At 36.1% G+C, this 24328-nt stretch overlaps 3 protein-coding genes across 7 annotated transcripts; 1 reads left to right on the forward strand and 2 right to left on the reverse strand.

Moving 5' to 3' along the window:
- Positions 1 to 167: 167 nt before the first annotated feature.
- LOC108161333 lies at positions 168 to 21491 on the forward strand. 2 transcript variants are annotated; one of them, XM_033393792.1, is made up of 3 exons: positions 168 to 418; positions 20254 to 20468; positions 21453 to 21491. In XM_033393792.1, the coding sequence occupies exons 1-3, from the start codon at positions 238 to 240 to the stop codon at positions 21474 to 21476; spliced, it is 420 nt and encodes a 139-aa protein (XP_033249683.1). In that variant the 5' UTR covers positions 168 to 237; the 3' UTR covers positions 21477 to 21491. The 2 variants fall into 2 exon arrangements, with proteins under 2 accessions (XP_033249683.1, XP_017151060.1); XM_017295571.2 differs by lacking the exons at positions 20254 to 20468; positions 21453 to 21491 and adding an exon at positions 1882 to 2344 and having other exon boundaries at positions 179 to 418.
- Positions 3464 to 14338, reverse strand: LOC108161336 (heart- and neural crest derivatives-expressed protein 2). Of its 2 annotated transcripts, XM_017295574.2 has the most exons (4): positions 13909 to 14181; positions 9578 to 9777; positions 5906 to 6061; positions 3466 to 4169 (listed from the first exon to the last, which is right to left on the reverse strand). In XM_017295574.2, exons 1-4 carry the CDS (start codon positions 13991 to 13993, stop codon positions 4089 to 4091), a joined length of 522 nt encoding a protein of 173 aa, XP_017151063.1. In that variant the 5' UTR covers positions 13994 to 14181; the 3' UTR covers positions 3466 to 4088. The 2 variants fall into 2 exon arrangements, with proteins under 2 accessions (XP_017151064.1, XP_017151063.1); XM_017295575.2 differs by lacking the exon at positions 5906 to 6061 and having other exon boundaries at positions 3464 to 4169; positions 13909 to 14338.
- On the reverse strand, positions 17635 to 23202 carry LOC108161326 (S-adenosylmethionine decarboxylase proenzyme). 3 transcript variants are annotated; one of them, XM_017295558.2, is made up of 7 exons: positions 23065 to 23202; positions 21250 to 21336; positions 19618 to 19786; positions 19285 to 19560; positions 19133 to 19225; positions 18169 to 18324; positions 17635 to 17831 (listed from the first exon to the last, which is right to left on the reverse strand). In XM_017295558.2, the coding sequence occupies exons 1-7, from the start codon at positions 23166 to 23168 to the stop codon at positions 17676 to 17678; spliced, it is 1041 nt and encodes a 346-aa protein (XP_017151047.1). In that variant the 5' UTR covers positions 23169 to 23202; the 3' UTR covers positions 17635 to 17675. The 3 variants fall into 3 exon arrangements, with proteins under 3 accessions (XP_017151047.1, XP_017151049.1, XP_033249681.1); XM_017295560.2 differs by lacking the exon at positions 23065 to 23202 and adding an exon at positions 20496 to 20690; XM_033393790.1 differs by lacking the exons at positions 21250 to 21336; positions 23065 to 23202 and adding an exon at positions 20484 to 20573.
- Between the last annotated feature and the right edge of the window lie 1126 nt (positions 23203 to 24328).

The following is a 24328-nucleotide window of genomic DNA, read 5'->3' on the forward strand; positions in this document are numbered from 1 at the left end:
TCGGAGCTTCACATTTGCCGAAAAATCCCATCGTTTCCCAGAGATAAGCTGTGTAGGAATAGGCTATTAATTAATTTCATAGACCTCGAACTTTGACTTCTTCTCTAAACGATATATCATGAATGACCATCCATCTATCGCACATTTCTAAAACCATCGATATAATCGATTCTATCGATGGTTTCGCATCCCTAGTATGAGGGTTTTAAAACATAACACACATATATCTCACTCAAAATGGACCCTATAATAGTTCATGCAACTGATAAAAGTAATGCGACTGATAAAAGTAATGCAACTGATAAAAGTAATGCAAATTTAAGACGCGATCTTCGCAGAAAAAAAATATTGGATGACGCTAAAATACGTCTTGAAAAATTAAATGGCAGAGCTACTTCACGTGAAACGGATCTTCTCGGTAATTGTTTATAGTTCATGACCATAAATATATATGCGACCCATAATACAAAGTGACTTCCACCTGCTCCTGACAGATATCGTCTTATTATTTTTGTTGCAGTGTTTTATAATTATACATATTATATGCCCGGTACTCCATAAGTGATGGGGTATTCTGGATTTTTGTAAATGAAAAAAATTAACATCCAGAAGATAGCGCTTTCGATATAAATTATATCTATTCTTCATCAGCATCTCGGAGCACACGATTACTATCCAAACACGCTGTCTAAGGCTGGAAAGGTGCTCGTGGGCCGGCACGAAAATTTGTTTGATTCAAAAATCGAACATAAGTCAGCACAACCTGTTAGCGTTTTTTCAATAACAAAAATAAACTTCATATGTCAGTCGCCTCCCAACTCGCAACTATGAAAAGGAGCACCAAGTCCCTGCCTCTTCATGAATAAAAAGATTCAATCGCTGAAGACGGGCCCATCCTGGTGCTTTTACGAACCGTTTTAATATCTTCCTGATACTCACTTTTTTTTATTACTCGTCGTATTTTACTGATGACGGAGGTACTTCCACGGTTCCTCGATGTCAGAACCTCTTCAAACTAGGTCTGGTGGATCTGTTTTGTTGGCACATTCCGCCACGTAGCGTTACCTGACCACTCTTGAATCTCCGCTCTCGTGCTCTCGGATGCGGTTACCTCATGATATATTTTATACAATGTATTTTATATGTCGTTTGTTATCACTGTTCGCAAAAGGGACGGACCTGGCTGTTTGCCAAAAACAAATTTCATAAAAATCGATCGAACCGTTTGGGAGATTTTTTTATATTCGATTTTAGTTTTTCTTTCCTCTTTTTTTTACATTCGTCTCGTTTTGTTCTATACCAACATCAGCCGTTTTATCCCGTCGGAGGGCGCACACATTGCACGAAGAAAAGTATGTGTGAAAGAGGCAGAGAATGAGTAAGCGCGTGAAAGGCGTTGCGCAGCCACTGAAATTTCATTTGCTCCTTTTAGCTATAATATTGATCCGACCTGATTCAGATTCTGCAGTCTAGTAGATATGGTCTTCTGCGATTTTCGCATATCTTCAAAATTATGGTTGCCGCAAATTTTTGTACTTTGTGGGGACGGAAAAATATAACAATTGTAACACTCTAGAGCTTTAGCTCTAGCTTTAATAGTCTCTGAGATCTAGGCGCTCATCGGGACGGACAGACAGCTATGTATGTCTATATCGACTCGGCAATTGATGCTAATCAAGAATATATATATATACTTTATGGGATTGGAAACGGTTGCTTCTGGGCGTTACACGCATCCACTTTCCCATCAAATCTATACTCTTTTTGAGTGTCGGGTATAACCAAAGTGCCAACAACGGGTAATTCGTAATATCATGCGCGAGTGGCGGGGGATGGGGCAGGGACGCAAATAATAATGTTCATTTCGACTTTTTCTTTCAGACGATGGAACACCAACTGTACTATATTCCGATCCAGAGGTTGAACCAAGTATCCCAAGTGGACGTATTTTTTTACCGGATGCTAAATCTTCAAATACTGGCAAAACAAATTTGATAATAAAAAGAAAAGGTCATATTGTTTTAGCATCTTGCTTGGGATACTTATTAGCTTTTTACACAGAAGGCAGTTTTTTTTTGCCGTTCATTTTTTGTACATCTTTGGAATTAGTTTTTGGCAAATATCTAAATCGAAATAACATGTCACATAACATGTCGTTTTTTCTGTTGTCTTTGGGTACAAACTTTAGCACCAAAATTCAGCAGTTCAGCCATGTTTTAACAATTCTTCAATCTATCTTAGCTAATCTTGCAGTAACTGTTTGTATTTTATGTACGGTCAGTTTTTTGTTATTTCCATTTATGGAAAATATAATTTTTTTAAATAAAGTAAAATGAACTACCAATTTGTTATTGTTACTTGGCACAGTTGCAGAGGGGGTGAAATAGCCAATCTAGCATATAAAAACTAATATCGTCGAGTGTAAAAAAGATATCGTCTACCTGCTTTTTCCTATATTTTTATTTTATTTATTTATTTATACCCTATAATGAAAGAGTATAGGGGTTTATTCGATATGGGGTGGAATGAATCAGCGATCTTGATCAGCATTAATTAATACTCGATATAGTCATGTCTGTCTGTACTTCATAAGCGCCAAGAACTCAGATCTAGAGCATCCATATTTTGTATCCAGTCTCCTGTGATATCATACTGATTCAAATTCGTTTCAAAATTTCGCCACGCCACAATTTGAAAATACGATTATTATTATAGCCAGAAGAAACAAGTGAAATGGTAGTAGCGTAGTCACGCACGTTTCTTGCCCTATCTTCGACACACTCTTTGTCGTGCAGCGTTCGCCCTCTGGCTGAGGGGAGCCATACTGACTGAGGATCGGGTATAAACATATAGTTGCAGACCGCAACGTTCCCGCTTGTTTTTTATATAATAATAATAATGATAATAATTATAATTATTATATTAATTATATAACATATTCAGGTAGGCTCCGGTTTTCACTTTCACAAAAATGTTCCGATAATACGCAACAATTGGTGATTCCGTTTTCACAAAATGCAAGATTTTTGCCATTTTCAAAACGGAAACATTTTCCTCGCCGTAATTAAAAGGAACCGTCTTTTTATACAACAAAACGAATCTTAATCGCAAAAGGAAAAAAAAAAATTGGTCAGGGCAACCACACTTATTGTTTTCGTGCTAACAGCTGACGCAGTTCGATTTGGTGATCAAAACGTTGGCAAGAAATAAATGACTGTTCTCGTAAGATACGAGGCTCCCACAGGCTTCGCGCTCCGAATATTTCTTAATCATTTCAACTATCACCTGGGATGTTTCTAATTCGCAAGTTTCAAAACTATAAATAGTCGATAGTTATCAAACGCAAATCCCCAAATATTTGACATTTACGGAGAAGTATCGTAATTCACTGCGATTCATAAGAAAAAGTATTATGAATAAGTTTAAGAAATATATTTATTGTTTTTTTTTTTATTTTTTTTTTTCACAAAAATATTAATACACATTGAGCCAAAGAAGATAAGAACAGGCGGCAGGATGAAGTGGTTTGCCAAAATGCAGAGCTTGCTCGTAGACTCGCAAAAATTCCTATGGATATATGAAAATGGTCCAGTCCATGAAGGTCCATGGATGTCAGCTTTTTGAGAAGCTAAACTGATTCCTGGGATCTTTCCGCATCCATAACATGGAGCAGAACATACTTACAATTTCACTTGGATTACAACTATTATTTTCAACCGTCAAAAACACTTCTATTCAGTTTTGTGTTAAATAAATTTATCATCTCAAAAAACTCTTCCTCGTCGAATTCATTTAGGCTTGTTTGCTTTGTGTTCAACGCCAACAACAGTTTTAGCAACAACATTTTTTGTTGTTGAATCATAGTTAAAACAATCGGTTATTAATCCATATTAACTTGCTAATTTACAATCGCACAATTTTATTTTTAATTTTGTCTCAGCTGTTTTTTTTGGATGGTGGATCCCATTCCCACCGTTCCCGCTAGATGTGCTCTGTGAGAAATTGCTATTATGCGAATCTATCACCGAGTTTTCAATAAAAAATGTATATGCTTTTTATTCTTTTTCTTTAATTTAGTATAGTGAAGTTTAGTTTTGATCGGGATTAAGTTCAGATGCCCAAACATCCTGTGGCCAACCTGTTCGTCCATTAGTGGGTACTCGAACATTCTGTAAATAAAACAAACATTCATTTTTTTGTGTTTATTTTCTGTGACTCTTAAATACATAGGATGTTGACAATATTAAGTTAACTGTAGTAAATAATGTGAATATTTGCCTTTGTAAAATTGTTATATTGGAGAACAACCTTTTAACAACAGACCATTTTAAAATGTTTTTTTTTATATTTTTACTGCCATCATAGAATAAATACAACAACAAAAGGTTTTTTTTTTTACTTTTCGGGTTAAGCAGCATAGCATAGCCAGTGGTGCAGCCTAAAGTAAACCCTTACTATTTTGTTTTCGCCATTTTTCACTGCCTATTGTACAAAATCATTGTTATACCGCTTATGCTGCATCATCTCTCTATCCGCCTTCAATTTTCCAGCGCTCTAGCGTGTTCTGCTGAGCAGCAATCCCAGTCCCCCAGCTTAATAGCTCAATATTTAATGACCCCGACTAGATTGTGCAATAATTAATACATCAATAAAAAAAAAAAATTATTTAACATTAAAATTTATCCATCACGTGCAGTTCGTTTGTTTGTTCCGTTTCCTGCATTTCAACTAGTGTTATCGCCTATATCAGGTCATACATAATTTATACACCGACTTTAGAGATTGCACATAGCTTTTGGCTTGCGGTTCTCGGTCCTTCCCGTCTTTTACGCGAGGTAGTCTTTGCAGTCATCTTCTCGCTAGAAACGTTCCTTAACCTGGCTGCTGCTATGGAAATGGACATTCTAGCGACATTCTAATGGCCAGGGGGCAAAAATTATTGTCTTTTTTAAGCTGACATGAAGTACGCTGAAGGCGTCGATTATGCCTGAAAATTTCCTCTTCTAAATTGGCTGGAGGAAATACTACCGCTGAATTTGCGGCCTCATAACATTTATATCGCCGTAGACTTGCAGCAGGGACCGTGCCGTTACAATTGCTATCGATTAGCGGAGATTATGCGAACTGAACAGCTTTTTACTCTGTTTGTCAAGGTGGAGAATTTTAATTTATCTTATGCCAGGTTGATGGCTTCCTTTAAGACAAGCATCTATAATAATGTATCAAAATCGGCACAAAAAATAAGATTCAAAACTCTTTTTTCACCTAAAATTAATTTTCGAATTTTGTTATTTGTAATTTAGTTATTATCTTGTTATAAAATTTGTTTTATAACATCGGTGGGTCGTTGCGTATATTATACGGATATTAAAAGAAAAAATATCCCAATTTTTAAAAATGAAGGCAACACAATCACTTAAAATGACAAAATTGACTCTTTGTTTCAGACATTTTTTTTTAAATTCCCTTTCTCTCTGTTGAAAATGGAAAAATTTATTTATGCACTAGTCAGTAACCGTACTGTAATAAATAGGCTCATTGATGTCCATTTTAAAGGCCATACATACAGCTCGAAAGGTATCATTACTTATAACGAAAATATTAGAAATATTGTGGATGCAACAGATTTTTGACATTTTTTTGGGGGCGGTATGTACATATGTATATATTTTTTTTGTTCACTTGTTTCAGTGGGTACTGCAGACAAAATTTGGTTGCTATAGCAATAGCATTCTATAATATCTAGGCAGTCATCAAGACGAACAGACAGACATGGCGATATCAACTTGTCTGTTGATGCAAATCCAGAATATATATGTATATATATGGGGATACGCAAATTCAATTTTAACACCCCTGTAGTCTTTTAATACTGGATATAATCATTGTTATAAATTAGTCTTACTTGAAAATCACTCTTCAGACACTTATTCTGATCGCTACATATTGTGCGATGTGCCGGATTAAGCTCTGCCAGAAACACGCCTTTTTCCTCCTGATTTCCATCCAGAACATCCTCTAAGTAGTTTATGTACAAAATGGCCAATTTTAATGTTTTAATCTGTTAAAATATAATTGAATTGTATTTTACATAAGTGCCGTACATTCGATATAAAGTTTGATTTTAAATTATATTAACAAATAATGGTTTATTTAAGTGCACTATATTTAATTCCATACTTTACTTTATGTACTTTAAATTTAAATGCCATCGTTCAATGTGTTTGCTTTTCCGACAAATATTTGTTATTTCAATCTCACCACTGTTATTTCGTTTTTTTTTTTTACCAAAAAATACCAACATTTTGTATTTGTAACAGTTTTTAAGGGTAAAATGCCATTTGGGACAGCACCGAACGGTATTTCACAGTAAATTGAGGCATTAGAAGCCTTGGTCGAACGGCTGCACCAACGAGGAGTCAGTAGACTTCTCGGTAGTACGGACGGAATTGTAGACCATGGCTACAAAAAGTAACCATGAGTTCGTACAAGTCTGACTCAAAGGGCAGGCAACCGGAAGTAGAGCTAGACCTAGAGCCCCCGGAGACCTTAAATGAGGAGGCTGAATCTGCGGCGTCGGGCATAGCGTCTGTGGTGTCGGACTACGTGCCCGATAGGAGGGAACTAGCCGGGGTCTCAAACTTATCGATGTCGATAAGAAGTTGGACCGGTCCAGACAAAACAATGGTGGAGGGGAACCTCGGGAATATCATTGACACTCCTGCGCAATTGTTAGAGCGCAGTATGTGCTGCTCTCCTGGTCCACCTACCCAAAGGTGGAGCAGAGGACTACTCATTCAGGAGACCAGGATTCTTGGAAACAGGGTCTCCGGTCTGAAGACTCAAGACTATAGGCTATACGTACTTGCTACCTGCTTTCTTGCAAAATACCTGCACCTATTTCTACTCCCAAATTTCAGAAATTAAGACAAACCTGCAGTGAGACTCGAAGGCAAGGAGAGCTCGGGTCACAACCAACCCGGACCTCCTCCACAATTGCGCCAAGACCATTCTCTCAATTAACAACAAAGAACTTAGGAAAGCCTAACGCGCCTCATGGCGTAAGTTCTCCAGCGAAATTGAGAGAAATTCAGAAGCTTCGTGCCAAAGTAGAGTTCTCTCGAAGACAACATCCACTCTGGGCTATCTGAAGAAAGACGAATAGTCATGGACAATGTCCAGCATCGAGTCGTTAAACTTTCTCCTCAGCACACACTTCTCTGGCTGCGATGAAAACAGACCTAATTACATTAAGCCGCCTTCTGTTGCCTCAAGTTCTAGCTTGAACCTACCAAGTCAGGAGAAAATTAGTTGAGCAAAAAAAGCTTCAAGCCCCACAAGACAGCTGAAACAGATGGCATCATCCCTGCCCAACTGATCCACTCTAGACAACAATTTATTAACTGTCTTAAAAGGATATACGAGGTAGTCTTCTCACACGGACAGTCCCCGACGCCTGGCTTCACAAAAAAGTTGTTTTCATAACGAAGGCAGGTAAGCCCTCGTGCACTGCCCCAAAGTCTTCAGACTCATAAGTCTCTCATCCTTCATTCTGAAAATTATGGAACGGATTTTAGGACTGCATCCCATACAAGGATTCTGCCCAGACTTATCTCTGAATTTCACCATGCTTATCGGAAGGGATGATCCACCGAGACGGCTTCACACGATCACGTCGATCATCGAAGCGTCCATTAACTGCACCGAGTAGGACTGGTAGTACTCCTAGACAAAAAAGGCACCTTTAATAATATCCTCCCGAACGCTATCACAGGTACACTGACGGACTTGGGGGTTGATTCCCGGACGGTGATCCTAAACGATCCAGACTGTGGAAAACATCCCCGCTTGGACACTCGGGACTCGAGACTTACCAGCGAGGACAGATTACTGTATGATCACCCTAGTGATCACCTTTCGACGGCTTTCCAGGTATGATTCCCACTTTGGGAGAACTGGGAGACGAGCGAAGCAGGACCGGCAAATGTGGTTCATATTTACACTGATGACTCAAAGCTGAATGGCCGAGTGGGAGGAGTCTACTGTAACGAGCTTAACATCAGTTACTGCTTCAGGCGCGCAGATCGTTGTAGACTGTTCCCAGCGGATGCCTCCCAACGTCCCGATAGTCGAGCACTTAGTGTGCGTCTTCTCGGGCAGTCAAACTCAACGGCTTTCAATGACTGTCGTTGGTCTCTCAACGAGATCGCAGAGCAGATAGATCTCTTCTTTATATAGGTCCCCTGACACAGGGATGTCGACGGGAATGATGCCGCCGACGAACTAGCCAGGTAGGGCGCGACATATTCGAGCAAACAGGCGATGACAGAGAACCATAACCTGCAAAATCTCGTGATCGATATGGCCATGTCGATGGAAGAAATGCTCGGCAGAGCTAAATAGACTCACCACTAATTGAATAGCTGCAAAAACAGGGACAGTCTTATGGAAAAAGCATGCAGTGAGAGCGAGAGATATATATGGGTCCAGTTGGCTTTCCAGTTAAGCTGGCAGCAGCGCTGCGGCAGAGATTATCGATTAGCAACATTTTCAAAACCAATTTTGCTGACTTGGTGGGTATGTGTGATCTGTTTTATTCGAATTTTAGAATATTTTATAACTTACAATATTTTTTCTACTGGTTTTTACTCTGCTAAATCTGGCTCTCCAGCCATTATATCGTGCTCCATTCCGCCACTTCACACTGAACGAGGAAGAGTGTGAGGGAGAGATAGAGTAAGCGGATGGCAGGGTGTTGCGTAGCCACTGCAAATTGATATTTTCATTATAGATATAATAATATTCCGATCTGATCCAAATTCGTCTGATAGATCTGATATGGTCAATCTCTATGGCTCTTCGTTTTTCTCGTATCTTCAAAATTCTAAGAATATATATACTGTATGGGGTCACAGACGTTTTCCACTAGATTTTACAAATGATCGTACGAACTGAAATTTGTGTGCTCCAGTTTTCGCAACTATCGTCTATCGCATTATATGAAACCAAAAAAAACCGAAAAATTCGTGAATTAAAGCATATGCGACATTTTGGTGCAGTACAATTTCTTTTCTTAATAGCAAGCTCATTAGAAACCTGTTTTAAATCGTAGGAATTTTACGATTTGCGAAATCCGGAGCACACAAATTGCAATTCGTGCTTAGTTGCTTAGTCAATTGGTTTTAGTCTGTTCGTAATTTTCTGCGATTTCTAATAACTTGTGCGAATACCTGAATATGCAAACTTGTTTTCAGTTGATAGCAGTAAATGGAATATAAATAACAATAGAAACAAGACACAAAATAGGGTAGCAGCTTTGTAGATCGAAGGTTTTGATACCCGATGGTTCTAAAAAGCATAATTTCTTCATTCTGGCTGATTTGAAAGAAAAAGAGACACAGTCAGACTGACATGGAGAATTGAGATTTTCATGCAAAAAAAATAATACGAAAACAAAGTTTTGAAAATGGACGTGTTGATGTTTAATCTCCGCCCAAACCCTTCGAATAATAAAAATAACACAAAACATATATATGTACAACAATTTTTAAAGAAGTTGCTGATTTTTTGTATTTACCTTTGATAATTTCGTATCTGATGGAACATTTGGAATTTTTTCACGAAGGTATGAAAAAGCATTGTTTATACTTTGTGTTCGTCTTCGCTCTTTTTTATTCGCTGTATTTCGTTTTTTTATGGTCCGAACATTTGGAGTTGCCATTAGACCATAGGGATTTATTGGTATATATCGTTGCTCCTGAACATTGTTTTTAGAGCCTGAAAACATATTTATATATTTAATGTATACATTTTCTTTTTGTCTATAAAATTAAATACTAAAAAAACATTAAACATTTTATAAGGAAATTAAGTCACGTCAAAATTGATGGTCGTGGCTCTACTCTACTTTCTACCTTCTTTTTAGTTTTATAGTATCTTCCATAGTATCTTGCTCTAGCTCTTATAGTCTCTAGCATCTAGCGCTCATCGGAACGAAAGGACAGACGAAAGGCTATATCGACTCGGCTATTGATGCTGATCTAGAATATATACACTTTATGGGGTCGGAAACGATTCCTTCTTGTCGTTCCACACATTCACTTTCCGCTCATACGTTGACAGGGCAAGTCAATTTCAGGACGACATTGAAGAAATAGATGGTATTTTGTAAAATTTATATTTTTATTTGTAATATTTACATTACATTGTATTTTCTGCATAGCTAAAGGGTGAAGGACTGTTAAAGAGGGGGCTTTGGGGGAAGTGCAGTTGAGGGATTCAGCCATAGCGCTGTTGTAGCTCCAGCGGGTGATATCTTCTTAGGCGGTGGCTCTTACCAAGCAGGTTGATAGTAAAAGGGGTTGTTATCTGTCTAGGCGCTCCATATAGGCTTTGGTTAGCCTGGAAATCTCTTGATGAACCCAAGGGACTTCGAGTTCTTCGTGGGTTACATTGTTTGAATGGAATACATGTGCGTTGGAGATCGTTATATACCGTCTTTTTTGAAATTTTGGAAAATGTTACTGTTTGAATGGCTGGCAGTCCCAGATTGAGACCAATCCCATAGGTCCACAAGGGTTTCATTATGGTCTTAGAGATAAGTATCTTGACGCGCAGCCGCAGAGTAGATCTTTTTCCGACAAGCCAGAGATGTTTCTTCACCCTTTTATTGACTTGCTTATTTTTATTAATTAGATGAGCTTTCCAAGTTAGACTTCTGTCAAGCACCAGTCCCAAGTGTTTGGCTGTGTCGCTGCTAGGAATGGTAGCTTCATGGAGTTGGACTTGGGGGACGGTCTACTGTTCATAGCGCAAAGGTGGTTTGGGTGGACTTCTGGATGTTACTGGCAGTCTGAGACGAGTTATCATATGTGGCAGCCAGTAGTCAAGCATCCGATATGACTGATATGTCAGCAGTGTTGAGGGTATATAGGATGGAACTCCGGCTCTGTCAGCTCTTATGCCAGATCTTTCGTCTCCGCACTTCACATAGAAGTTTCTGCTCACAGTGTAGGATATAGCACTCTGTAGTGCGGGTAACGTAGTCTTTAACTTGTAAACCAGACCGGGGTGCCAAACCCTGTGAAAGCCTTGCTTAATTTACTTCCAGAAACTCGGCTGCCTCGTTAGCCTCCTGTTGTTCCTGTTGATGATCGGAAAGGCTGCTACCCTTTCGCTCTCAGAACGGAACGTAACCAGCATCCTTTGGTCTTCTTTAGGGGCTTCTTCCTTTTGACAGGCTTTTTGATTCCGTTGGCTAGCCGCCACGTGTTGTGTTGCGACAGTGCATAGTGGATTTGTATGTTAAGATGCTAAACAACGTCATCCACGTCATCACCATTCGCAATCTCAACCATAGGGTTCAAATTGTTCTGCAGCCGAATCTGGTACCGCTCGATGTTGGTGTTGCGCCTCAACAATCTCCTTTTTGCCGAGTTGGTGCTGGCTGGCATATTTACCAGGAGCTTAACAGCACAGTGGTCGGAACACAACTCGAGCACGTTGCTGGTGACGATCTTGTGCCTATCTATCCACTTAGAGACAGCACCATCCAGTATATAAGGAATTTTAGTGCAGTAAGTGGGCCAGTAAGTAGGCTCGCCTGGGGAGTGGCAGACGAGTCTTCTATCGGTAAGTTATTTGCCTTTGAAGTTGATAGTCCGAGAACCCTTAATGTGTGTTTAGCGTTGAGATCGTCTCCAGCAATAAACCGTGAGTCAAAGTTGTTCAGCAAGTCATGAAAAAGACCATGCCCTACTTGGTGACGTGGTGGACTGTAGATGGCCGCAATTTTAATGTCACAAGTTGGCCTGAGGACTCTTACATTAGCGCACTAGACCCAGGGCTGCCGCATACCGATTTTCATCACTAAGAACGCACTTTGGTCAATTTTTTGTGTCATACAGTGAGCAATGCTAACGCGATGCAAGCCACCCAGCTCCACCGTCAAAGGATTATAGCCACAAACATGCGAAGAGGCGATCGCATCCACTTCACTTCTTCGTCTCGCATTCGTGCACGCTCTAGATATAAAATAATCCGCTCATCCGCAAGTGCTGATTGGTGCTATAGATAAAGAATGTCCACATTTGCATGCATTCAAATTCAAACATCAATTAAATGGTATATGTTGCGCATCACGAAAAGTGAAGTGATCCTGAAATCCATTCTCACATTCAAAATTTAAAATCGAGCAATAAGTGTAGCAAAAAAATAACAGCTGGCGTTAGCAGTGGGATTTAAGAATGGTTCAATTCGGAGATTTAAAGGTTGAGCAGTTAACAAAAGATTTGGCTTAGAGGGCCAACAAGCGGTTTGAAAGCTGAATTGGAGCTATGGTTTAAAGCTATAATAGAGATAGCAGGTTTAAAATTGGAGGATTACGAGTTCTTAGAAGAGTTTCCACGTGGAGAAACCATATAGCTTTTTTATATTATTGGCAGAACAACGTGTTTTGGATTAGCTAATTAAATAAAAATTAACTCAAAATTTTTAATTGCAAATTTGCAAATGGTAGTTGTATGTCTATTTTGCAATACTTGTGGTTTTCCATATTTTCTGTTTTGCCGGCACGGAATTACTAAATATTTGGTTTTTGTTGCCATCATTTTGCTTAGTATGTGCCTTTCATATACGGATTCCCGCTCCATCTCAGTCAATCCGTTTTGCAAAGCATTAGTTTAACTGTTGAGATCTCCGCCTACTCTGCCAACTCGTTACACTGCCCTTACTTTTATTTTTCTTGGACGCAGTATGTTCACATGCCAAAACCATCCAGATCGGATCACTATAGCCTATTCCACGATCTTTCGAAAAACATTTCACAAGCAAGTACATTTAACCCTATAGATTTAAAATCGGTTCAGCATATTACAAAGAGAGAAATACATGGTATACAGGCAGGCTACGGTTTTCAAACGGTTTCGCAAAACAACTTAATAATAACAACTTATTTTACCCAACATCAACTTTTTTTTTTGAAATAATTGGTCAGGCAACAACACTTTACGTTTTCGTGTTGCTGTCGCACACCGATTTGGTTATAGATACATAAGAATAAAATATCTGTTAAACAACAGAGGTTTTTGTGCGATGGTTATGGTTATGGTTATGGTTTATAAAGCAAAAGTAAGTAAAAACCGGAGTAGAGCGGCTGAGAACCAGAAGAGCTATACTATGAAAGTACAATTCGGCTGGACTTGGTGTTTGTGACACTCATTGCCTAGTCTCTTAAGCTGATAGCTCTGTGGAATTAACATTTGAACTAAACTAGGGTAAATTTTCCCAGCTTTCTCTCTATGTTTTTTCCATCTCTCATGACAAGTGCAAGAAAAATTGAAAGAGATCGCGGTCTGCGTTGGCTGTCCTTTCGAAATCCTCCCTCACCGCATTAGCTCACAAATAAATTTGTCTTTTTTGGAAAAAGCTGAAATTTCGTCGCTAGCGTGTAATTAAGTATAAAATATTGTTCTTAAATCATACGATTTTATATATACTGTCGTGCCTCGGCTCACAATGGTCCTACCCATTGTTGTCGTGTATTGTGTTAGAGACAGAGAGATAGAGCGAAAAGAAAGATCCTATCTATCTCTTTTCAAAGCCTATATATATCGAGCATACGCACTCCCACATACGCAAAACACATTTTGCCAACCGCTGGTCCAGCAAACGGTCAGCCATAAACGCATTAAAAAAAAACAGATGGAAATAGGATAATTGCGTGAGCGTAGAATTATTTGGTGAAAGGTTTCACAACCAAGTTTGAATTATTCAACAAGAAGTACATATTTCTATAGACACGCATTCTTCTACTTTTTAGATTTTCGTACTGGTAAAACCGATTGGGGAAATTATTTAAAAGAGCATTTTGCTGTTTTAGGTCACATTAAACATTTTCTTTTAATTTACATTTTATATCCAAAACAGCAGATCCGTTGTATACTGTGCTGTAGTAAATTGATTTTTGACCGACACAGTTGGAATATTTTGACATTTTTTTGAAAAAATTGCTTTCAGCTCGATTGAGATGTATTTTACTTTAGCGTTTATTGGGTTTTTTTTTGTTGCGGTTGAAACTAAACAGAAAACTTGTCTGCTGGTTAATATGCAACTGAGAGAAACACAAAATTTTTTCTTTGCATGCGAATTGGTCGAAGCTAGAGCTTGAACAAGCGTATGTGTATATATCCACCCCCAAAATCAACCAATGGCAGGCGCTGTTATACTCTATTATCCCATAAGACCAATCGCAAGTTCTACAAGTGAAGTATGTAAATTTAAATATACACAAAACATACATAATTTGCACGCATGTATGTGTATCCATTTGTATGTATCTGTTTATAAGCAAGAACGCGATAAACTCTACCGACAATAAGATACCCGATAGTAGGATTTTTAGTTTTTGCACTAATAAAAAATGAAAATAAAAAAAAAATTCCTCGATGTCTCAAATAACAACTCAGACTAAAAGAAAAATAAATGAAACTACTTTAAAAACATATATTAAATATAAATTGTACTTTTCAAAAAAAAAGCTTCATGAATGTCTCGATAAATTAAAAAGATTATAATAGAAACACAATAATTTTGAATAAAGAAGTCGGAAATGCTTTTAACGTACATAGCCTCCATAAAATCAAACAATAAGTAGATAAATAAAAAAAGGGAAATTGTATAATCCGAGCTTATAATCAAGTTTAACGTATAATCTGAATAAAATAAAAGGGGGAAAAGTTTCTTTTCGTTTAAGTGATTTTTAGATTTTACAAATATTTTCACATTTTCAAATGATAATTTTAGTTACTAAGTTTACCTGAATATTTTCGAAATTAACGTAGTCGAAAGGAAATCAGCTTGATCTGGCTAGTTATGTACACACAATTATGTTTCTATTCTATTTAAAAAGTCTTCACACAAAAATAGGTTTCTCTTTCAGATGCAGGTATTCATACAGATAGTTATGGATTTATTCATTCTGCTATTGATGGTTTCTTCTGACTGTTGCATACATCTTCAAGCATACAACATACCCTTTTACTCTAGAAGTACTGTGTATGACATTCTCGCTCTCGTTTTGAGTGGTCTTGCATGGATACTTGTGCAGTCTGACTGGAATAAAGTGGTTTTTGATTTATATTCAAGTATTCTGTGCACCCTCAGTTTGGATAAAATAAAGTGGCCGCTTGGGCTGCAGCTGAGTTCGAAGTAAAGTAACAGTTGATGTTTCAGAGTTTAAGAGAGAAGGGGTGCGTTTGTGGAGCTCTGGCAGCTGGCGATGCTGTTTGCTCGAATCAAGTGTTCTGGTGCTGCCGAGTTTTGAGGGTGGTATCGGCACGTGCTTAGAGCAAGCGCAACAGCGAACTTTTAGCATTAAGTGCAGTTATTTCCTAAATAAAAAGATAACCCTGATTATAAAAGGCCCTTTATGGCCCTTTATTGATGTATCTAAATTAGAGTTTCCCTTATTTTTCGAGACTAAAATTTCAAGACGCTTACTCTCTATTTTTCCCTAATGTATATCCTAATAATTGAAAAAATTTTGTTTTGCCTTTTTTTAATTACGAATCGTGTTAAAACATTTGAGTTTACATACATTTTACTTTTCGGTTTCTGGAACTCTGTTTCATACTCTCGTCAAATCTAGTTTTTAATCCTCATTTGACTTCATTTTTTAATTTCAATAATAATATGCCAACAATTATCAGTCTTCATTGGAATAGAAAACTTTTATCAGCTCTAAGTAGTCCATGCTGTAAGGAGGAACATCTTCCAATTGTAATCGCTTTTAAAAATACTGAACAACTCATTGCTGTGCCACAACAGCCAAATTCGACAGGTAAAGAGCAAGCACAAGCTGTTTGTAATGCAGCTCTCAGATGGAAACTTGAAGATTGTGTACATATTCATTGTTTTTATACAACAGCATCAAACACAGGTTTATTTTTAGAACAGCAATTTGATGGGGATTTGCTTTGTTTTTCCTGCCGCCATCACATCTAAGAGCACGTACTGAAAAGTGTGTATAAAGTAAAGTTACGCAAATAAAATCATTAAAACATATCAAACATATTAAAACATCATTAATTATTCAATATTATGAAGGAAAATGACTTCTGCAATGACTTCGAAGAGAAAAGTTCATATGCATGGCTCGCGGTCAATCTAAATAAATGATTTAAACTAAACGACGGGGTACGTTTTTTTAAAGATTTTTCAAAAAGCATATTAGCTAGATCAATCAAATTGTGTATCCAGAGTCCTTTGATATTACACTGTTACAAGTGTATTTCCAAATTTCGAATTTGTGTATAGAATTTTTTTTAATTCAAAAATGGGTTATTATCGTTTGTCTTGGCTTACTGACGACGACTACATAGAGTTTTGACTCTTATTCTCTGACTCATATTGACTCTCTTATTAAACTTAAGGAATAAATTTTCCTCAAAAATAAAGATTATTGGTTGAGTTGTAAAGTATAATTCAAAATTAATCATTTTATGAGTAAATTAATACAATTTAAAATTAATCATTATAATATATGTAGTTTTGTTTAATAAAACTTATAATGATTATAGTTCCTGTTTGAAAGTCAGTGACCGATAAGAGCATCCAAACGGAATTAAACAGTAGGCCATTCTTCTTCTTATACGTGTGGCAGCGGTGGTGTTTTTTGTAAGTCAAGTCAAGTGATCGAGCGGGAACGTTGTGAACCGCGGCAATGGTCACGGCTCTATTTTTATACCCGTTACACAGGCAGAACACATATATGTAATATTTTGATTTATATAATCTATACAACATAGTTTATTCGTAAACGCCGAAACTGTTATCGGAACCCAAGAATCCCGCATGCTCTCTTTCTCTCTCAATATTTTGGTAGAGAACTAGGGGTCAAACAAAACGAACGGACAGAAAACAGACAAACAGATATATTTCTTTGTACATCTGTTTATATTTCGTAGAGTGTGTGTGAGAGGGAGAATGAGTAAGCAAGTGGCTTTGCTGTCGTAGCATATTCTTCCTTCTGAATATAATAGATATGGTCATTCTCTACGATTGTGTTTTTATTTTTTCTCATATCTTCAAAATTGTGGATGCCAACGTCCTCTGTATTGTGAAAAAGGGGCGTGTTCACATTTTTAATAACCCTCGTAACAGTCTGACATCACAGGAGTCAGACAAAGACATGCTATTCACTTTTTATTTAAATTTATTATTATACTTTGTATTTGATTATAAAATATTATCACAGATACAAGTATGTTGTTTGCTGTTACTGTTAGAGCTTTCAGGGTTTCTAGGGTAGAGGTCCTCTTAGATCATCCTTTTGGGCAGTCGACTGGGTTTATTCTGGCCAGCCTATGCCGGTATCTGGTTCTCGCAAGACACCTCGCCAGTACATTAGGACTTCTGAGCTTACAAATATGGCTCTTCGCTTGATTGTTGATAGCATCACCAACAAGTACGTTAAGGTCCTTGGCGATGTCCCGGTTAAGGATATGCCACTCAGCTCCGGATGATCAAGAATATATATTCTTTCCTTTACCATAACTATAGGTGTGTGAAAAATGTTGGTGAATGTTCATTTTCGCTTAGCATTATTAACCACCCTCATTCAAAATCGTCCAAAAATTATTATATTTATATGTATGTTGTATTCATTGAGCATTATTTCATATACTACAATTATTTTTTCCATTATAAGAATATTGAGCAAAGAGCAGATTGTATGAAGGAAAATTACAGCATTGCATGTCCGTTCGTTTCCAATGCGACTCTTTAGAATATTCAACTTCCAACTCCTTCATTGTCTCATAAGCCAAAGAACACTGTAATTAAAGAAAAAACTTTTTAATTTTTGTTTTTTTATAAATAAAAAAGGCTTCCTGGCCCGAGAATTAATTTCCCCTGAAATTGATAGTTCCATTGATGGGTCATACAATTTCACGCAAAGATCAATCGAGCTTCCTTGCAAGGAGGATGAAATGAAAAGCTAATGATTCTGAGGCGCACACACACCAGTTGTGTGAAAAAATAAAATAAAAATATATATATAGTATATATATTTTTTTTTTATTCATTAAAAAAATATCTAAAAACAGACGGACATTGTTAGATCGCAACGCCTTGTCATAGATATTTACTGTGTATACAAAATATACATACCTTGTTCGCAAAAATTGTAACGATAAATTTTCCCGGTTTAAATGTATTGATAACTTGATTTATAAGGTTCCTGTAGTTAGTCATTGCCACGTTAGTTTCAAAGCTAACATAAGAAAATAAATTTTCTGGTGTAATGTGAATCGTCATATATTCTCCCTGTTGGAAAACAATAATAATATGAATCGTCATATGTTATCCTTAAAGGAAATTAATAACTTAAAATGCAAAAATAACAAAGAAACATACTTTTTCTAATTGACTTGGTCACGCGCAACAATGAGAATAGTGTTACAGAATTACAGTTTTAAAAAATATGTTTGTCTTGTTAACCGTTAGAACCAAATATTTTGATAGTCGTTGTTATTTAAAGTACATTTAGAGACCAAGAATACCAAGATATAAACATATAAATACATATAAAACGTTTTCTAACTTCAATGGGATATCCTGGTCTGTACACTAACAATTTGTAACCTATATGTAAAAAGTATATTATTTGGTATTTCCTGACTATTTCTTCATCTAAAAACTTAAACTAAAACATTGTTTTTATATTTGAAATAAAACATTTTTTTAAAGTATTTATATAATTTATATTTATATAATAAATATAAATTTTGTTGTCTAAAATATGTTATAATTTGTTCTACCATCCTGTAAAAACCGATTTATGTTTTATTAAATACTTTAGGAGCTAAGATTTTTTTAATCTATATCTGTCATTTTACCCACTGTGCTGCGGGAAGAAACAGTGAAGCGTAGTATAATTTTAAGCACATCAGACCAGTTTTCCACTACCAACTTATAATAACAGGTTACAGCTTTCGCTCAAAGTTTCGCTAATTATACCCGGTACTTAAAGAGTATATTCGATTTTTGGTAAAAGTGGATATATGTAAAAAGGGAAGAAAGCTTTTCCGACCCCAACGCTTAATAGTTATTTATTATTTCAATATTGTTTTACCTTTTCATTTATTCCATTCATAGAATAACCGCATGGATCAAACAGAAAATCATCAATATGCATATTTGGCAAAATCTTATCAATTCCAGACATCTAAAATAAAAAACTGAAAAATTAAATTGTTTATGAAAAATGGTTCAAAGACTTCATACCGAGGTCGCATCAGATGCGCTTAGAATATTTTTTTTATTAAAGACCGACATAGCGTTCTGATCAAGATTCTGCATAAGAATTTCAATCGTTTGATCTGGATCAGACTCGACGCCTTCATTTATCATGTGTCCTGGTGATAATTTCATGTCAGAACGACTAAAGGTATAAAGATACCAACATTCCAAGTTCATAGAACCCAAACAATATGATCTTCCATTTGGAAAAAGTGTGTCAAGGTAAGAAACTTCCTCCGTAAATCCTTTATGTGGAGTCACCTGAAGGATAGATATTTCAACTTTTAAATACTATCACATAATAAAAAAGTTTCTAACCTGAGCCTCCGGTCGAATAAAGTTTTTTCTTGAATAGAAAAGGTCTGTAATTATTTTGTACCCGTTTAAACTGGCAAGCTTTATCAATTGACCTAAGCATTTAAGTGGAGTTGTTGTTCCACAAGTTTTCAGTATCCATCTTCGTTTTGATACAAACATACTGCTTTCGCTGAAATTAATTAAATACGCAAAAATTTATTTTGTAATTCAGTAGAGAACCTATCTTCGGCGTGCCGAAGTCCGACAGTAAAAGCAAGCTGTTAGGCTGGTAGCATGATCCTGCCCACGCAACATACCAACAACCATTTATCTCTCGTTACTATGTCAGCCAAATTATATACCACGATGGTAGTCTTAGAAATGAGCGACATCGAAAAGGAAAGGCGAAAAATGGAAATTATGGAAGATATCAGCCATGCTCTGGTTATCGCAAATCGCAAAAATGGCGGATTGACTGAAAAATGTCAAAAGTGCGTGCTGTGGTTTTCTCAAATGATAATAAAATTTGTATGAGAGGTGAAAAAAAGCATATTTGCTGATGTTTCAAGTTTATATTTATATAATTCGCAATTTATTTTCTTATATGTTAATATATTTTAAAAAAATCATTCTAATGAAACCCCAATTTATTTGCAGCACTGCCTTTTCCCACAAAATCACCTAGAATCATGTCTCTCTCATTGGAGGACCTCAAACATCAGAGAGATATCTTCAAACGAAACATTTCCGGCAGTAAAACGATGGTCGACGGAAAAACAGAAGCAATGGTTAAAAAATCAGCTGCTGGTTCAAAAAGTCGCCAAATTGTGTGGAAAGTGTTACAAATTTTGTTTTTTTTTAAATTGTTTTGTGTGAGTATTAATTACCTTATTATTTACCTCGTTCGCTTAAACATTTGTTGTTTCCAATTTTCCATTAAATGCGTCATTCACTCATTTGGATTTTTCTAATTGTCCGGCTTGGTCTGCTTTCTAAGTAACACTTTCCACAGAAAAAATCATTTTTGGATTTTCCAACTTTTTTCATGAATTTTCCAATGTTTTTAATATTTATTCTGCTATTTGTGACGGAGTCTAATAGAAAAAATCAAAAACTTTGAAAATCGCTCTATCAGTTCTAGAGTTAGGTTCAAACACACACATCTTCGTTTTATATACGTATATATAAGATAAATAGATTATAGACGATAGATCGTAATATCAAAAAATGTAGAACACCAGAGCATAGCTGTACGTCTCAAAACAGTCTCTTATTGGATCCATAGATTTTTTCCACCGTTTCTGGCTTATTTTTTTTCTATTTAGGATTGTATTTTGTATTTTTGATTGTAAAATAATATTACTGTTAGAGCAACTAAAACAACAGTCACAGAAAAAAGCACGATTAAAAAAAAGAAACGGTGGAATAAATCTATGGATCCGTTTCTGGTTGTAACGTGTTCTTTTTTTAAATTACAAAAAAGAAATGTACACGTTAATTTTTTTAATTTTTTCAAAGTTATTTTTTAAAGTAACTTCTGTCAAAAAATATTACATATGAATATGCTGTATGTGGTTAAAAGCACATTTCCTAAATATGTATGCTTACACAAATACAATTTTATATTCCATGAGTAACATGTACAAAAATTACCTTAATACGAAAGCGTCAATTAAATCGTTTTTTGAAAAACTTATTATTTCACAATTGACTTGTCTCAGGACATTTTCCCAATCCAATCTGAAATTACAAGCGTACATATAATTAGATTTTATATTATTTATTAGAAAATAAAGGCGAGTGGAATGAATACTATTAACTACACTAGATATAAAATTACGATGTTTCTATTTCAGGTCCAAACTTACTTTGTTAGCTAATTTTGGAGTCCAAATTTTATTAATGACAGTGTCCCATCAGCCCCCAAACTTATTTCACACCGGGCCGGACTAAAGTGTTACCCAACGCGTGCCAGGAGTCACCCAGCCCCGTTCTCTGAACATTTCGTTTTTAGGTGCTCCCATTTTCAAAAGTTTTTGTCATCAATATGTTTTATTTTCTCATCGTTTCTGGCAAACAAAAACCTGATTGACTGCCTGGTTGCTTCTCTAATATACAGAGTGAAGAAAGTACCTTTTATTTTTTGAATTGCTTGTTTACAAAAAAAAAGGCCGGCAGAAAGTGCGAAATTTAAGAAGATTTAAGATGCAACATCTGTGAACCTAATATGACGGACTGTGAGTAACAGCATGCATATTGAAAATTACCCAGCTGTTCTGTTATGCGCACAATCTAGCACATACATATATGACGAGCACAATCTGAGTTGTTATGCGCAAAAATGCGGGCTTTTCAAAAACGTAAAGTGTTGTTGCGTGACCAATTATTTCAGAGCCAAATGTGAGGTTAGGTTAAAAAATAACCTTTTGAATGAAGGCACAAGCTCAATTTTCCTGCCGTTTACTTTGCATTCCCGCGAGGAAAATGATTCCGTTTTGTAAACGTAGAAATCTTACATTTTGTGAAAAAGGGAGCTATTAATGTTTTTTTTTTTAAAAGTAATTTCGAATTTTTTATATATTTATAGTCGCATAAACATAAATATTTACTTTCTCTAGGTACACACATCATATGTATATTATATTGTAAATTATTATTGTAGAAAATTATATACATATACCAAAATATATATTATGGACATTAATGACATATGTATGTACATATATGTAAATAGGTATGTATAAAATGTGTCTATACAGATTGTTGTCTCATACGAGCAAATCAAATTTTAAATCATTAGTCTATTTCTCGTTTGTCTGCTCTGCACCATTAGACACTCATATGTACGTATGTACTTGCAGGTTCTGTCTTTGAAAATCTGACAATACCCTAAAGGACAATTATTCTAGTCATGCATTAAATATATTATGTATAATTACATACGTATATCAGCCCATTATATTTTTGTATTCTATATTAAAAGTATATTAACAAATAAAGTATATATAAAATATAATGATATCGTGGGACAAGCTTCTTCAGAAAGTCATAATACTCTGAAAATGCTAAAGTAACAGGCACATATGAGCCGAGAAAACGAAAATGACCTTTACACGCAGATTGGAACAATGCGTGTGCACCCATACATGAACATACGATGGAACCACAAGATAAAGCAAAGACCAAACAAAACATTAGCGCTGAAAATGAAAAAAGCATGCAATCATATGTTTTTGTGAGAACATACTGTGTTACACTAGCACATGCAAAGACGTTGCTGGGCTGGCTGCCTGGCTCATGGTGACGCGGCGCGAGCCGTACGCCAGAGCCGAAGACCCTGGGAGCGTACACAGAGCGTTTATTTGCGACATGTTCGGTTTGTGAACTTTATACTGCATAAGTCAACTTATATATATACAAATAAATGCATGTAATGACATAAGTAAGAATAACTACATCAGCACATACCGAGAAATTTTTCGCAAATCATCGTTATTATTGGAGGTTTCTTCAAACCAAATTTCAAGGAGTTTTTCGGCTCCTTCAAAAAAGTGTTCTTCATTCCCCAACATAATCAACAGATGTACATAAACTAATGTGTTTAAGTAGGCATGGACTCAGAGGAAATGCAGGTAGAGGGACCTAATTTTGTCATATACATATAAATAAAAAATATGGTACTCCTGTGATTGATTTTGACTTGTCTTAGACTATAAAGTTTGCTGTCAAAAGAACAATTCCACACCGAGCTCAGAGATTATACAAAAAATGTAATAATATCTTCTGAAATGTTGAAACTTAAACATTAAAAAAAAAATGATTTTGTATTTTATCTCTAATGAATATAAGTAAGTAAGTTAACGACTCAATAGTTTTTCGTATTTTGTGAAATGGGTAGCTTTTCACATAACTTATGTACATCTTGTGGCAATGAGCTATTCAATTCTGGAAACCTGATAAATGCATCTACATGGAAACCAGTTCAGCTTACCGACTGGCAAATATTTCTTTAGTTGACTAAGCATGTGAGACTAGGATTGGTGCACAAGCGAAGTGAACGCATATATCTTGCTCGCTCTCTCTTCGTGCTTTTCTCAAAATGCTTTCTCTGTTCTTAAGGCTATAGGTTTTTATTTCCCTGCATTTCCTTACTCTTCTGGATAATCATATGGTTATCAATAACCAAATTTTTGAAATTACTGTATTATTGTATTCTGAATCATCCATTCTCTATTTATTATACCCGGTACCCGAAGAGTCTAGTAATATATTAGTTACATATGTGGTAATTGTGGATGTATTTAACAGCTAGAAGAAAGCGTTTCCAAACCAATAAAGTTCTGTTTATTGGTCATGTTTGACGCCTAGTGCTCAGAGACTATAAGAGCTAGAGAAACCAAATTCGGAATCCAGATTCCTATGATATCGCACTGAATCTGGTTTGTTTCAAATTTTTGCCACGCCACCACCACAAAGAATGAAAATCTGTAGCATCCACAATTGAAAACAAAGAATTTGATCATTGTTATTTCCAGAAGGAACAATGAAAAAAAGGAGAAACAATCAACGCGCTTGCTCATTTTCCTTCCCTCGCATTCATTCTCGTGCAGAGGGGATGGAGCGAGATAACAACACACATTTTGACTGAGTATCGGGTAAAAATGTAGATTTTCTAAACCAAGTCAGCTGTTTTTGTTCAGTAAAGATGAGAAAGTGGAATCAAATCGATGAA

This window comes from Drosophila miranda, chromosome 4, assembly GCF_003369915.1.
Source record: "Drosophila miranda strain MSH22 chromosome 4, D.miranda_PacBio2.1, whole genome shotgun sequence".
NCBI lineage: Eukaryota > Metazoa > Arthropoda > Insecta > Diptera > Drosophilidae > Drosophila > Drosophila miranda.

Excerpts from the sequence above, each read along its gene's own strand:
- LOC108161333 (XM_017295571.2), top strand. The coding sequence starts at position 238 with ATGGACCCTATAATAGTTCATGCAACTGATAAAAGTAATGCGACTGAT. Across the intron at positions 419-1,881 it reads ACGTGAAACGGATCTTCTCG|ACGATGGAACACCAACTGTA; the intron begins GTAATTGTTTAT and ends TTTTTCTTTCAG.
- LOC108161336 (XM_017295574.2), bottom strand. The coding sequence starts at position 13,993 with ATGTCAAAATATTCCAACTGTGTCGGTCAAAAATCAATTTACTACAGC. Across the intron at positions 9,778-13,908 it reads TGCTGTTTTGGATATAAAAT|GCTCTAAAAACAATGTTCAG; the intron begins GTAAATTAAAAG and ends ATATGTTTTCAG. Across the intron at positions 4,170-5,905 it reads GTCTGAAGAGTGATTTTCAA|AATGTTCGAGTACCCACTAA; the intron begins GTAAGACTAATT and ends TTTTATTTACAG.
- LOC108161326 (XM_017295558.2), bottom strand. The coding sequence starts at position 23,168 with ATGTTGGGGAATGAAGAACACTTTTTTGAAGGAGCCGAAAAACTCCTT. Across the intron at positions 19,561-19,617 it reads TTATTCGACCGGAGGCTCAG|GTGACTCCACATAAAGGATT; the intron begins GTTAGAAACTTT and ends TCTATCCTTCAG. Across the intron at positions 17,832-18,168 it reads TTACAATTTTTGCGAACAAG|TGTTCTTTGGCTTATGAGAC; the intron begins GTATGTATATTT and ends CTTTAATTACAG.